This window comes from Bos grunniens, chromosome 21 (assembly GCF_055505025.1).
Source record: "Bos grunniens cultivar Pamir isolate PY7600 chromosome 21, Bosgru_T2T1.0, whole genome shotgun sequence".
NCBI lineage: Eukaryota > Metazoa > Chordata > Mammalia > Artiodactyla > Bovidae > Bos > Bos grunniens.
This window is the reverse complement of record NC_141185.1, coordinates 57,795,265-57,811,645: the sequence shown is the minus strand read 5'-3', so window position 1 is coordinate 57,811,645 and position 16,381 is coordinate 57,795,265. Positions and strand designations below refer to the sequence as shown.

The window sequence follows — 16,381 nt, the reverse complement described above, 5'->3', positions numbered from 1 at the left end:
GTGTGACCTGCCTCACCTCCAGGAACCGCCACATCCGTCCCCGGTGGCACAGACATGCTATTTCCCCTCCACCTCCCTCCATCGAGCACAGTCTTGGGCTTTGAGCCTTTGCACAAAGCCACCCAGCCACTGAAGCTCCCATTCATCAGCTCTATGCCCAGCTGGCTCTTCCCATCCTTAGAGATGCTGATAAGCTGTTGCTTCTTCAGAACTTTCCTCTGTCTCTCTCTCTCCCCTACATCCTTCCGGGGATGCAGTACCCATCTCCACATCCCATCTAGCCTCTATCTAGCATCAATGTTATTTTAGCTGTCTTATTAGTGTTCTTTCCCTTCATTGGAAAATAGATTCCTATAGAGAAGAAAGTGGGGAATACCAAGACATGGGGAGAGGATTAAAAGGTACAATCTACCATGTTTAAAAGAAATAAGTTACAGGGATATACAAGTATAACACAGGGAATATACCCAATGTTTTATAATAACCTTAAATGGAATGTAATCTATAAAAACTTATTATTCTGTACATCTGAAACTAATATACTATTGTAATCAGCTATACCACAATAGAAAAACAAAACATAAAGGCAAACACACACTCACACACATACACAAAACAGATATCCAGAGGATAATGACACTATAGTATAAAGTGAGGCAGGCAGATTCAAATCCAAGCTCCATGGCTTATTCACTGTGTGATCTGGGCTGCATGTTTAATCATTCTGTGCTTCAGTTTCCTCATCTGTAAAATGCGGATACTAACAATCCTTACTCTGCAGGGTTGTTGGAATCATTTAATCCAATTTCTCTAAATAACCCCTTAAAGAAGTTGCTACATGTCAAAGACTTAGAACAGTGTCTGGCTGGCACATGACATTGGTTGGTTTCTATCGTCATTGTTAATTTGGATGCACTTCTTATTCTTAAACCAAGTCAGTGCCTGAGATTCAAACACTGATAGTTGAATGAGTGAATGAGAAATTATAGTGCCCTCTTCATCACTGCACTATTTTTTACTGTCACTTATATTTTTGCTAAGCAACTTTGAGGGTACATTCAGTAGTCATTTTTCAATTTATATGAAACCTAGAGAGATAAAGCAGACATGTATCAATATACATGATCAAAAATCCTACTACTCCTTAATTTTTCTCGACACTGCTCATGAAAATAACGTATAAATTCAATAAAAACTCACTAAACTTGTTTAAAGATAACTTTTAACCTGCCTTTTAAGCAAAAGAAACATGTTTTCTATGCCAATAATAAATGGATGTTCAAGGGCAATTTGTTATAATAAGTGACTGAGGAAGAAAATCAGTAACCACAGAAAGTTCCACATTAGCTGTTTATATTTCCTGATGTTAACCACCACTTATTGATTTCCCTACATCTTCATGGACAAAATTTCACTTGGCTTTTAGTACTAATTTTAATCTCTTCTTTACCCATGTAATTTCTAAAAAATATGTCCTTTATGTAAAGAAACTAGAATGGCCAATAAAATAAGAACAGTAGTTGCTCTTTAGAAAGAACAACGTGGCTGATACAACTCTGGATTTAAAGTAGGGAGCAATCACTTACTATTAAAAAAAAAAAAACCTTCTCTGTTCATGGATATCAAATGAAGACCAAGTAACACAGAGTTAACAATGCGTAAAACAAAGTAAGCAAAAAAAAAAACAAAAAACAAACATGAATCACGGAGAGGCTTTCTCAATTGAAACTCCATTAGAGAATTAAATCTATGTTTTAATCTATAGTTTATCACTTAAACCAGAATATGTTGAGAATAAAAAAGGCACTATTAATAATTATGCTCAGATAACTAGCATAAATTGGGTCACGTGGTCCACCCTTGTGAAGCTGACAAACCTGAAGAAGCAACCAACCAAAGTTAAGAGGCCCAAGACTGTTGTTTCTGTTTTTTGTTTGTTTTTGTATTTTCTGATCCTACCCTCCCCAAGACCCTCCCCCTTGCTGGTCCAAGAACATGGCAGTTTTACTCCAAACACAATAATACAAATGCAGGACTTACTTTTTAATTCTTTCTCCAAAAGAGGCTAATTCCTCCAAGATGTTTTGAACAGTTGAGACAATATCCTGTACCATGTAGATTCTTTTAATTAAGCCCTTTTTCTCAGATTCCTAAGAAACATAAAAGATTGAACTCAGTTACTTCATTTTTATTGGTCTGCTATAGAAATCATTATGCCAGTATTATCGTAACCTGGTTATTAGTAACTGAGTGACTTCAGGAGATAAATTCACATTTTTTACAATTTACTTATCGGCTCCCCCAAGTTCCTGACTACTCATGAGATGTGACCACTTGTCGTGTGCAAGCATGTCCCCATCTCAATATCATGAACTGATGAAGGGAACTCCACAGAAAAAAGAAATTCATTTCCCTGTAGAGTTGCTGCTTCTCTCAGAGAATTCTGTAACTTCTTTAACTGGCAGATCTTGAGTTGCTCTGTCTTCACAAGGTTAGCTTACTTATCTCTCTTCTGTTAGTTCCTCAGAAAGGCTTGCAGCAGATAGCAATAGGGTATGTTGGACATCCAGATGATATTCAGCTGTCTAAGAATATTATCCTTACTTTGATTAAAGAACACTTAAAATGCATTTTCCCACGTTAGGTTGTTGTTGTTCAGTCGCTAAGTTGTATCTGACTCTTTGGGACCCCACGGAATACAGCACACCAGGCTCCTCTGTCCTTCACTGTCTCCCAAAATCTGCTCAAATTCATTTACACTGAGTCAGTGATGCTACCTAAGCATCTCATCCTCTGCCATCCCCTTGTCCTTTTGCCTCAATCCTTCCCAGCATCAGAGTCTTTTCCAGTGAGTCAACTCTTTGCATTAGGTGGCAAAAATATTGGAGCTTCACCTTCAGCATAAATATTCAGGGTTGATTCCTTTAAGACAGAATGGTTTGATCTCCTTGCAGTCCAAAGGACTCTCAGGAGTCTTCTCCAGCACCACAATTTGAAAGCATCAATTCTTTGGCACTCAGCCTTGTTTATGGTCCAACTTTCACACCCGTACAGGACTACTGGAAAAAACATAGCTTCAACTCACAGACCTTTGTTGGCCAAGTGATGTCTCTGCTTTTCATATGTTGTCTAGGTTGGTCATAACTTTCCTTCCAAGGAGCAAGCATCTTTTAATTTCATGGCTGCAATCACCATCAGCAGTGATTTTGGAGTGCAAGAAAATAAAGTCTGTCACTGCTTCCACGTTTTTCCCCTTCTATTTGCCATGAAGGGATGGATGGGACTGGATGCCATGATCTAACCATGTTAGGTAGCCAATGCTTATAAAACTAATCTTGAAATCACTCACATGTTGGATAAAAGATGATTCCCTAAAGAAGGGCATTTTCACACTATATCTTATATTCTGATACCATATTCTAGTTCCCTTATGAACTCTATTGTAACTGGGATTTAGTTACTAACTTCTTATCTCAGGCCAAGCTGAGTCACTGTAGCTGTTACATCTAATATGTAATACCTAAAATCACAAATAAACCTAACAAAACTTATTTTTTCTACCTAAAATTTTACTTAGGTTAGAATTATACTAAATTATCTTCTAAATCCAAGAGACAATTTCTATAATAATCTTCTTTGCAACAATATAAAAAAAAATCATTCTCATCTTGTATTCTCTGTTCCATCAAAGTGGACCCATGGATGGAGGAAGGAAAACATACTACCTCACAGTGATTTCAATGACTGGTTGCTGCTACTGCTAAGTCGCTTCAGTCGTGTCCGACTCTGTGCGACCCCATAGATGGCAGCCCACCAGGATCCCCCGTCCCCGGGATTCTCCAGGCAAGAACACCAGATTGGGTTGCCATTTCCTTCTCCAATTCATGAAAGTGAAGAGTGAAAGTGAAGTCACTCAGTCGTGCCCTACTCTTAGCAACCCCATGGATTGCAGCCTACCAGGCTCCTCCGTCCATGGGATTTTCCAGGCAAGAGTACTAGAGTGGGGTGCCATTGCCTTCTCTGAAAATAGCCTCTGGGTATATTAAATTTTTTTTTCACTGTCATATCATAAATACATGAAGGTCGTCTGCTGGGATGGTCTGAGTAACGTCTCACCATCTGTTCTGCACCCATTTATCCAATGATCCTGTACAGTAGGCGGTCATACTCATTGCTTCCTCTTGCAAAGTCAAACTTGCAAGACATTTTCACTTTTTTCAATCCAATTTTCTTTCTTATTTCCCTTACTCTCTAATTCTTCAAGTGGTTTGTATTAAAACTGGATATACTGCCAGAACAACTTAATTCATGTTCAGCAATCCACCAACATCTATTAATGGGCACAGTGGTGAAAACCCATCTCTGTCTGCTACAGAAATATTCACGTTTTTAAAGGAGGATTTGGAAGCACCAGGGAATTTGACCCAAAGGGCAAAAGTGGCTTCCTCTTTTCAACAGCATAGAGTTTAGGTCAAAACAATTTTTTGGAAAATGACTCAAATTTCTATGTGGCTCCATTTCATAACAATTTCCTACTTTAGTTGACTGATTTTTTTTTTCCTCTTGAAACACCCCAAATACAGAGATTCTGGGTTAGTACAACAAAATAATAAATGATTCTCACAAGATTCTCTCACTTTTTAATGAATTTGATGTTTTAGTTTGAATAATCAGTATTTAAAGACAAAGCTAAAAATTTCACTGTATCTAGGGTAACAAGATAATTTATGAACCATATCTGTATACTTTTAAGAGTAAAAGTAAACAGGACTATGTAATTTTTGAAGTATTTATCAACTGACAACTTGCTTTATTGTATTAGTGGATCTATAAAATTATTTCATTTTTATTTTCATAATGACATTGTTTCAAGATAAAAACATATATTTTACATACATAAGAACAAAAGAAACTTGCCCATATTATGTCAATTGTAAAATGATACATGAGAATGATTACTCATTCCATATATTCATATATTTAATTGGTTTTCTAGTTATAGCTGTTTACAGTCCCATGTCAAAATTACTTTTCCACAAACGTAACATTATCTTTAATGTCATCTTTTCACTTACATTTCATAAAATTGTTCTTACCTATCTTCAGAGTTGCACTTAATCATTGTTAAATTGATATATTTAATTGACTCTACTGTAGACCATAATTTTAATTACAAAAATACTTTCTCTCCAGGGACTGAGGTACTTTGAAAATTCACAATAAAAATGTGATACATGAAGAATATTCTCAATTCTGTTTTTTAAATATTAAAATCTGGATATATTTCAGCCCAAATAATTTCAAAGTCACTATATTCATTCATATGAACTTTATCAAACTTTTTTTTCAAGATAAAACTTTAAGTAAGTTGTCTGTATAATTTTTCAAATTCTTCTAAAGTTGAAATTCTTCAAATTTATGCTGAAAAATAAGTGGCTTCTCAATTTCCTTCCAATCCTGGGTAGAATTTATATTTATCCTATTAAAAATCAAAAGTTTTTTTTAATCCCACAAACTGAGATAATCCAAAGTGTAACTTGTAAATTTAAACACCGAATCATGCATAGGATCTCACCTTACAGATTGCTTTGTGTTGAATATCCTTTGCTTTTATAAAGAAAAAAAAAATCGTTATTTTTGCCAGTTCTTTAAAAATTGATTTCTATCTACTAAAAGCTCCCAAAGATGAAGTTATTAGAATTTTCAGTTATCAAAAATTTTGATTAAAAAATTTCCAACTGACATGACGAAAATGCAACAAACACTGAAAAGATTTCTTTTTTTTTCCCACATAAGTTCAATAGCTTTGGAGAATGTTTACATTGACTGAGAGTTCATCAAAGGTTTCAAACACTCTTAAAAGCAGACTGATGGATGGATGACTGGCAGCAAAAAGAAAGTGCACACAGCCATGCTGAATGAAATGTATTTTTATATCTGACATACCTTTGCCATGAAAACTTTGCTGTTGCTATCCCAACTCTGTATATATAAAATATTTATAAATGTGGACACTACAACTGCTAATTCAATTGGTGGTGCATTATCACTTGTCTGTATGCAATGGTGGATAATAGGGTACCATGATCTATCACTTGTAAATTTATGCTTCAAAGATCCATTCAACTTACATGAGTATCTTATTAGCCATGGTGCTATGCTTCATCAAAATTTGCATTCATATTATCACTACGGAATTAAATAACCCTCAATGCTACATGTTCAAAATAAATTTACAATAGCATTCCTGATGTCAGAGATTTCATTTTTTGTAAAACTAACTTGTAAAAGCTCTATTTTGATTCCATACAGTGGATGAAAAAATATAACATTTCAGGTTGCCACAGCAGGGTACTGGAAAAGTTTTCAATTAGCAGTAATCACCCCTCAGATAAACCTCATTGGCTACAATATTGCCACTGTGCAAAGCTACAAGACTTCAGAATTAACTTACTTGATACTGTCTGAGTCATTTGATGGCATGCTGATAAGACTGGCATCATTTGACTCTTCACAGGGTCTTTGATACACTGATGCTACTGAAGTGAACCTATTAACGTGTACCTTGCCCTTTCTCATACATGCATAAGGAAACTTTGGAATGGAAGATGAGACAAGTGTGCAAGAACAGTCATTTGATCCAAACGAAAAGTCACGCTGCACACAAGGATGTGTAAACACATCTTTTGGGCTATATAATTTAAAACCATGTTTCCAGAAGTGGTCTTCTAAAAATAACCATTGACAGTTGAAGACTCTTCAGCAGGTTTGCAACTTAAGTTTACATGTATCAGTGATGTGATCATGGTCACAGTGGTAGACAGGAAATGTGAATAAGTTCATCAACAATTATCTTGAAACATGGATTATCAGTACTTGATTATCATTATTCATTAAACATGCAACTCTTTATTATTTACTCACTGAAAAAGCATCATCAAGAAGTAAAACAATGTGCAGATTTACTAAAAATAAAGAGTGAAATAAAACATCATAGTAAAAATGTGCAGACTATTTTTTATTCTCCTATCCACAGGACTGGTTAAATTCTGTATGTATTTACTATATATCAATGCTATAGCTGCTGTCGTTTCCCATCTTTCTCATCACTGAGCACTCTGACCTGGCTGCTTGGACGTTTTATGCATCTCACTGGCCCTGGGCAGTGACCTTGCCACCACAGGCTGGCACACTGGGGTCATCACATACTTCTCCACAATTGCCTAAGAGCACTTTGTCTTATCAGGGACCACTCAAAAGCCTTCCTTTAAAGCTAAGTTTTATTTAGAAAGAATCAGGAAAATAGATGGGTCATCCCTGCTTGGACTTAACCTGGTATCAGTTCTCACTGTAGAACCCTTCTACTAACGCTCAGTTGCTAAAGTCATGCCTGACTCTTTGTGACCCCATGGACTGGAGCCTGCCAGGCTCCTCTGTCCATGGATTTTCCAGGCAAGAATACTGGAGTGGGTTGCCATTTCCTCTTCCAGGGGATCTTCCTGACCCAGGGATCGAACCCATGTCTCCTGCATTACAGGAAGATTCTTTACCTGCTGAGCCATCGGGGAAGCCCAAGAACCCTTGTAACTGACATCTAAATCCTAGGCTATTAGTAAAGACTATAGTAGAGACTGAAAACACAAACTGAAAGCATGAGCAGCTTGTCCTGGCTTATTTTAATGGAAACAGTAAATATAATACTGAGTTTTTAAAAAAGGGGGAATATAAAAACAGTAAATGGAAATATTTGGATAAATAGGGGCATGTGATGAACCTAAATCAGTTTTACCTAAAATTCATTAGCACAGTAAGGGACCAATCGTGTCCAAAGTATTCTTGGACAGGGAGAAAAAGGCTTTTTCTTTTGTGGAAGTTTCTACCCTTCTCCCTAGAATCTCTGCACATGACATATGCTAGCCATATATGAGAGGGAAAAATTCACCTGAGGGCAGGTACTCTCATGATTAGTGGTAAATGTCATTTTTGTTCTCTGAGTGGCTTTTATTGCCTTTGGGCAATGAATCTGTGTATTCAACAGGGCATGGTAGCTTCTATGCTATAAGACGCTATTTACGTTTACATAGCTTGAGTGCTTCATTAACACTGGAAGAAATGGGTCTTCTCTGCTGGTCCAGTGGCTAAGAAATCAGCTACCAATGCAGGGGAGATGGGTTCCATCCCCGGTCCAGGAAGATTCCACACGCCGTGGGCCAACTAAGCCTGCGCTGTGTAACTAACTACGGAAACCTGTGTGCCTAGAGCCCACGTTCTGCAACAAGAGAAGCCACTGCAGTGAGAAGACCATGCACCCAACTAGGCACACCTAGAGGAAGGCTGTGAACAGCGATGAAGACCCAGAGTAGTCGAAAATAAATAAGCAAAATTTTAAAAAGATGTTAGAAGAGCCTCCTGTTCCCCTATGCCCTATTTGAATTGGTGGGCCAACAGATAAGACCAGACTGCCTTACCTCAGCTTGTACTCTCAGTACCAACAACTGTGGTAGGTACATCCTTAGTGCTGAGACAGTGTGTATTTGATGGAGAAATGAATGGATAAAGAGGAAGAACAGAGGAAATCAGGTTTATATTAGTATCAAAAGATCATTTGCATCAACCCAGGAAACAAGTGCTTAGGGTTAAAGAGAAGATTTCAGGCCTCCCAACTCCAGCAGAATGACTTAAAGGTCCAACTTATATTCCCGGTCTCCATGAGACCTTTCCAGGGGATGCCAGTCCATAACAACTACTGTCTTTTTCTCTCAATTTGCATCACACCTCTATCCTTTTCATCACTCTAGCAGCAAACGTTCTTTTCACTCTCTATATTGCAAAGGCTACCTTTATAGCCAACGTCCTCATGTACAGGTGTGAGAGTTGCACCATGAAGAAGGCTGAGTGCCAAAGAACTGACGCTTTCAAACTGTGGTGCTGGAGAAGAAACTTGAGAGTCCCTTGGACAGCAAGATCAAGCCAGTCAATCCTAAAGGAAATCAACCCTGAATATTCACTGGAAGGACTGATGCTGAAGCTGAGGCTCCAATACTTTGGCACCTACGGTGAAGAGCCTACACACTGGAAAAGACCCTGATGCTGGGAAAGACTGAGGGCAGGAGAAGAAGGGGGCAAGAGAGGATGAGATGGTTGGATGGCATCACTGACTGGATGGACATGAGCTGGAAAATTCTGGGAGACACTGAAGGCCAGGGAAGCCTGGCGTGCTGCAGTCCATGGGGTCAAAAAGAGTTGGACACAACTTAGCGACTGAAAACCAACTACTCTTGATGGGAATTTTCTCTAATTATATCTTCTGGTATACCAATGGACATGTTATATGGTCTTTGATATTACATTTCCATTAATAGGGAACCAAGGTCCAAAGAGGCTAAGTGAGGTGTCTGTGCCCACATATATGTGGCAATGGATTCCCAGTTCAGGATCATTAAGTCCAGAGCAAGTGTGGACATTTCAAAGGCGAGGCATTCAGCTCAACTTGTTGTTTTTGTCATTTGCTTCTTTGGTGTCCATGGCTCTCAACTTACTATAGAACACATGGTTCTTAGACATATTATTCAGTTACATACTTCTATCTAATGTTCATTTCCAGTATTCTTTGCCCAATTTTCATAAGAATGCATGTTAAATTACGCTTTTTGAAAATATTTGGAGAAAAACATTTCTTTCCATTCTTACTTTTTAAACTTGTCTTGTGAAACATTTTAGCAAACTTTATGTGCAACTTGCAAAAAATACATACCATAATTTACAACATAATAAAATGCATCCATTCTTATTTAGGAGCTGAAGTAGCCAGGGTTTACAACAACAGATGAAAAGTTTGCAGCGGGGGTAGGGGGGACTTAAGATGTACCAAATTCTCAGGTCTGCATATTTTATTAATCACAGGCTATGGAGTCAGGAGAAAGTGAGTTCAACACTGGTCTTGTCACCTACTAGCATTGTGAACACCTCAAGTTCCTAATGGTTTCTGGAGTCACAATTCTGCTATCTGAAAAAGGGGATCATAATCCTGACCCTAATTGGAGTGTTTGGAGAATTAACTATCATATGTCAAGCATTTGGTACACTCCAGGTGCTTCATAAATGTCAAGTCCTTGCCCATTGAGAATGCAAAGAAATGAAAAGGAAAGAATCACCTTTGTCTAGCTTAAAGAATCCTGGGGTTCGTTTACGTTTCCAAAGCAAGGATCTCCCAGGACAAGTGCACGCATGTTGCCCTGCGTCGTATGAAAGACCATCTGGCGGTTCTATCTGCACCACGCTGGCTTTATTTACACGTTTCAGATTGAACCAGGGGACGTGGTGATAACGCAGTTTAGCAAACACAGCGTTCCATCTGCTGCTGCTACCAAATTGTCTGGGAAGAGTAATAGTGGCTCGTTCAGGAAGAGGAAACTGTTATTACATGTGCTTATATTTTTCCTTAACATACAAGCCTTCTCATTTATAGAGGGAAATGTGTAATAAAAACAGAGATGGCCACTGGTGCGATTAAACCAGTGAACCAGATAACTGCGGCTGCATGCACATTTTTAGATTCCTACATTTGAGAAAGAATGGGTTTTACTTCTCCATGCGAATTTCAGAAAACACCAAGGACAGATAAAATTCACATGATTTAGGGTCTACTTCATGATTCCTGGGTTGGGAAGAACCCCTGGAGAAGGAAATGGCAACCCATTGCAGTGTGTTTGCCTGGAGAATTCCACGGACAGAGCCTGGCAGGCTACATACAGTCCATGGGGTCGCAAGGAGTCAGACACAACTGAGTGCCTTACACTTTCATGAGCAAATAGGTATCACCATGTAACAGAAGAGATGAAAGCATGGAACTTTTCAGATCCAGAACTCAAATTTCAAAAGGATCCTTTGTTTTATGCTATAGAGAATGATTATAAGAAAAATAATGTAACTATTATAATAATTTCAAGGAAAATAATTACAAATTCCAACTCTGTAACATTAAAATACATATTATTACATAAAATGTATTAAGAGTATTATTTTTTTCATTGACCATTTGCTTATAAAATGTCAAAAAAAAAAAAAAAAAACCCACTGAGTCTTTCAGCTAAGTTTTAGAGACAGCTAAATGAAGAACAAATAATATGCCTGTGTTGCAGCATGGTTGTTCTTTAAAGAACAAAGCCAATAAATAATAAATAAATGAATAAATCAGGCAGTGGATTTTTCCTTCTTTGAGGCTTTGCTGGCTTCCCCAATATCTCCAAAGAGCACAGCACTATAGGTGCAATAAATTGAGCCTCTAGGAGAGAATTAACACCATCAAAATGAATTTACAGCTAAGAATTCATTATATAATCAGTGTGTTACTTTAAATCTTTCAAACATGTTCTGAGTCAAGAAAATCTTTCTCTACTAATTACCTAGGCATAACCAAAGAGATAGTCCTAAAAATTTACCACATCAGGAAAGATCTTTGTGACATGCTTAAAAATTGGGTAGTATTTGTCACAGGATGCCCAGGATCCCCTAAAGGGAAAGATGCAACATTTCTATCTTAGGATCATCCCAATAATGCAAACCATCCAGAGCAAAGATGCAGAAATATGACTTCAGATTTTAAATGGGAATCTGTTTGGTCTACTTCATCCCACTGAATATTAAAAGCCTGCAACTTGAGAACTTGAAGAATTATAAACATCAGAAATAGACTGAGTGGCATTTAGCAGGGAGGGGGAAGCCTCTCAGCATCTGTCATAACAAAGAATAAAAAGTAATATTTCTGATATACGAGATTAAAAATTGTCCTCCAGGAATCTGGCTTAATACACTGGGAACTGTCTTTAAGGTTTCTTCCCATGAGATATGCCCTGTGTTCATGGACGGACACACACACACGCACACACACCCTACTTCATGGTACACTTAAAATGAAGAAAAATCCCTGTCCTCTTTCAGGAGAGTACTTCCTTCTCAGGTAGTATTTTTGCTTTGGGAAATGAATATGAAGCAGATTAGATTTTGAATCAATATCATTTGAAGCAGTTATAAACTGCTCCCACGACCTGTTCATTACACAAAGTCCTTCCACACTGACTGATCTTTATCAACAGGTTTCTTTGGCCTGCAACAGGATTTTCATCAGGGATCAAACCAGAGGGCTAAAAAAGTAAAAGGAATAAACATCATCATCAAGAGGAAGATGTTGATAAAACACACCTTTGAAAAATGGGAACACTGTGGAGACAATTATTTGGAATTTAGACCCTGGGAAGACTGACTTCCTTAAAAGTTTCTCTGAGCCAACTGAGGGTGCCATGGTGTTACAGGGCCAACAGGCGGATGGTTTTTCCCAACTGTCACTCTCATAGGTGAACACACAGTGTGCTGCAGTTGCGGGATTAGCTGTGTGTCCTCTGGCTTTCTGTGAGGTGTGGGGACTGAGGCGCGTAGAAGATAAAATAATTATCACCTAATACTCAGCACAAATATCACCTTTAAGCAGTCCTGACTTACCCAGGCACTGCATCTCTAACACCCAATGTAGTCTACAAATTTTGACAAAAAGGAGCCATCACAGATGCAGAGCAAACACTCCATAAATGTTATCAATAATAATGCGGAAAAACGGGCCAGTAAAGTAATAGTTTCCTTCGTATCAGCGTAACACAGTCCAAAATAAACAGGATTTAGATCAGAAGGACTGGATTTGAATCTTGCTCCTGGCTGGGAAATTTTCCAACGCATCGCTACATTTCTCTTAACCTGGGTTAGTTCATTCACAGATGGGGAAAATAATATCAAATTAAACAGTTTACTTTGAGTACTGAATGAGTTGAAGCACATAAAAACAGTCTGCAAATTGTAAACACTCTACAAATGTGAATAATCTGGTCATTTAAATAATTCTCACTCAAAATGGTCTCTCTCTTTTTTAACTTTTTGGCTGTGTCCCACAGCATGTGGGATCTTACTGGCCCAACCAGGGATCGAACCGCACCCCTTGCAGTAGAAGTGTGGAGTCCTAACCACTGGACTGCCAGGGAAGTTCCAAAATGGTCTAATGTTAAATTACTGCTTTTATGTCATTTATTACTTATGCGAAATTACAAATTTTCCCTTGAGAAAATAGTGGTATCCTTACCTTTCTATCAAATATTTTGTAAATTATCTGTTAATTACCTTGCAAACTCATTGGTTGATGGGGACTTAGGGCAAACCACACTGAAACAGAGGGGATTTCAATAGTAAAGACAAGAGGAATGGCTATTATCGTCAGGAAAATAATGACTTGTGGATAACTGAGATACAATGTCCAATGTCTTCTCTATTAGCATAATATAAAAATTTTAGGCAATGGCAAGATAAATATCCAGATGTATACTCTATAACATCAGAGCCTATTACTGTAAATTACTTAATAAGAGGATAATCCATATAAATAGCATTTACAGTCTGGTAATATTTCACAATATTTGGGAGCAACATACAAGGAAAATCTTTACAGTAGGAGTCACAAAGAAAATCCACAAGTACTGGGTCTACCAGTGAGCCTGAGAGTAGTTGGCTGAATAATGCTTCAAAATATTAGATTAATAACATTTCTGGGTTCTTTCTGAAGGCAATGAAGCCAAACATCTTAAGGATGGACGTTTGATTTTTTAAAAGGGATCTGAGCAAGTCAACGTGTCAGGGAAAAGACTGTAAGAATAAGGAAGCCAATTCCTTTTAATTCAAAACATGTATAAACGTATTTAAGAATTGGCTGGAATCCATATTAATATTAAAATCTTTGAAGTAAGATGGTATGGTAGGAATGTTAGCAATTAAATCACTTCATCACTGAAAATAATATTAATTCAAATTAAAAGAAGTTACATCAGAACAACCATTTACTTTATTCCCCTGAAAATTATCCATAAGGTTCTCTACAATATGTCCTGTTTATAGACTGTAGATGCCCTGAAAGTATGTGTGTGTGTATTCAATAGTTAACTTTTCAAAGATATTATCTGATTTTTCATTTTCTTAAACATACCACACCATCTTAAAGTACCATGACTTAGTCAGCAGATTAAAAAAAAAAAAATCACTAATCAAACTAATTTGCTGTGTTCTGGACATGCTTAAGAAGGCACAAAGGAATCATAAACAAAACTACTCTCACTATTAAATTGCAAGGAGACTCCCTCCAAGAATGACAGTCTTCCCTGGCTGAGACACTACAGGCCATCTTCTCTTTCTGGAACAAGGAAAGACAGGGAATAAGGCATGCTGGCCCTGAACAACTTCACCCAAAGGACTACGTAAGTGAACTCACAAGAGCTTCTAAATGTACCCACATTTCCTTCTCTCTCTAAGAAGGCTCTACCTGGGTGGTGATGAGTGGACTAATCATTTGGGAGGATAAAAAAATCATTTGTAAAACTAGGATTGATTGTTTAAATATACTTAGATTTTAGTATATTTGTGAAATATAACATACTAAAATTTTCCTAATTTGTGAAAAGAGGATAGGGCTATAGTATCTATTCACATTCTTTCATTACAAAATCATCGATCCACAAAAATGTAAGTCTCTTATTTTCTTAAAGGAAAAGCTCCACATGTTTTTCACCCATAATTGACATGAAAGAAGGATCTTTTCCCCTTCCACCAAACACTGTAAAGCAACTGTGAACTCACTGATAATCTCAAACAGCTGATTCAATCCTATTTCTGACAGCTGAGTTAAAACCAACCAAGCCACAATGCGGGCATCATGATGCAGTGTCTTTATGACAGCAACAGGCAGCTTTCTTTACTACATGCCCTTATTATTCTTTCTTCCTGTTGTTAATAGTAAATCCTGAAATATTCTATACAAGTGATTGTTGGGCTGGAAAAAAGAAACAAACGCTAATGCAAGTATTTATACCTTCTGCAATGAAAACAAGATATTATTGCTTTGCCTGACCTTTCCTAAATATGGGATACAGCATTTTACACAATGGTTTCTTGGTTCATGCTTCAATTACTGACCTTTACTGTGTAGCAAATTAATGCAATTTTCATTGTAATCCATCCATACAAATAAGGTCCACAAAGAAGAATTTCACATACGGAATCTAATACAAATAGGAAATGTCAGCTGATTGCTGTTGGCTGAACTTAGCCATTATCTGTTTGTTCTGGGGCCCCCAGCAAACTATACTTGTAACAAGCAATTTCTTGCATGGGGCCATCAGGTCTAAGAAAGATTTCCTCTCTTCAAAGTTGAGTTTGTACCTTTAGCTTCCTAAAAGCTAAAAAACTAGTTACCCGAACATTCTACGTTGTAACTGAAAGCCCACCAAAGAAAGCAAGGCAAAACTGCGGAGTCTAATTTGGTTTCGAAAAACATACAGGACATTAACATGGACTTTTAACAATGAGAAGAAGCAAGAGGCTACGGTGATGTCATTTTACAGCCGTCCCTGTTCAGACAATAAAAGGATGACAGACCCCAGACCGCGTCCTGGTCTGTGCAGCGGAGACAGACAGAATATGGGAACACGTCCATCTCCCGAGGAAGTTGTGCCAAGGGGCCCCCGGCACGCTTTCATCTTCCACGGTTGTCCGTGATGGTATTTGGTGGGAAGGGGCGCTGGCAATTAAGGAGTGTCACTTTCAAGATGGATAGTTTGAGTAGAAAGGAGTTCCCCTCCTCTCCTGGCTTGGAAGGAGACGGCTGGATGTTTATAATTTGTAAACAGTCCATCTCTCACTGGGTGTGTTACAGTTCCCAGAAGCCCGTCTGTCATGTCTAACACACAACAGAAGCCAGAAGGGCGCTGTGGGGAAGCCCCCGGAGTCAGCACTCCGTGGAGGGGCGTGGCCCAGGGCCTCCTTGCTTCAGGGACCAGCTCTGGGTGTGGACGCTGCTCTACATGGAGAAGAAATAATAAAGCCTAATAATCTGTAGGTGGAGGTGTGCTCCGGAGGTCTTCCAGTTCAAAGTCCCTCTAGTTCTCACATCTCTTAGAGAAGTGACAGGGCAGAGATGCGGAAAAGGGCTGCAGTGCGTCAGTCTCCCCTCCCAACAGAAGGCCTGTGTTCAGCAGAAGAGGCCTAAACAGAAGCCAACCCTTCACTTCAGACCTGTGCCTTCAGAAGTTTCCATGTTGTTGCTGTTCAGTCGCTAAGTCGTGTCCCACTCGTTGCGATGGGGCCTGCAGCACGCCAGGCCTCCTTCATGGAGCACCGCCTTGTGGTGGCGAAGGGCTTGTGGAGCTCAGTGAAGCTACGAGCCATGCCGTGTAGGGCAACCCAGGACGGACGAGTCACAGCACAGAGTTCTGACAAAACGTGGTCCATTGGAGGAGGGGACAGCAAACCACTCCAGTATCCTTGCCCCAAGAACCCCATCAACAGTATAAAA

The 16,381-nt window shown here is 38.5% G+C and overlaps 1 protein-coding gene and 1 pseudogene across 5 annotated transcripts in view; both read right to left on the bottom strand.

Moving 5' to 3' along the window:
• Nucleotides 1-16,381, bottom strand: part of MCTP2 (multiple C2 and transmembrane domain containing 2) — a 261,080-nt gene that overhangs the window by 21,699 nt on the left and 223,000 nt on the right. For 3 of the 5 annotated variants that reach the window (XM_086365352.1, XM_086365345.1, XM_086365351.1), the window contains one exon: nucleotides 2,041-2,150. In XM_086365352.1, the coding sequence (XP_086221478.1) occupies nucleotides 2,041-2,150 (110 nt within the window). Of the gene's footprint in view, nucleotides 1-2,040; nucleotides 2,151-4,809; nucleotides 5,480-13,978; nucleotides 14,225-16,381 lie in introns of those variants that run through there. The other 2 variants (XM_086365348.1, XM_086365346.1) reach the window with 2 other exon arrangements.
• LOC147349779 (U4 spliceosomal RNA) lies at nucleotides 6,304-6,431 on the bottom strand (annotated as a pseudogene).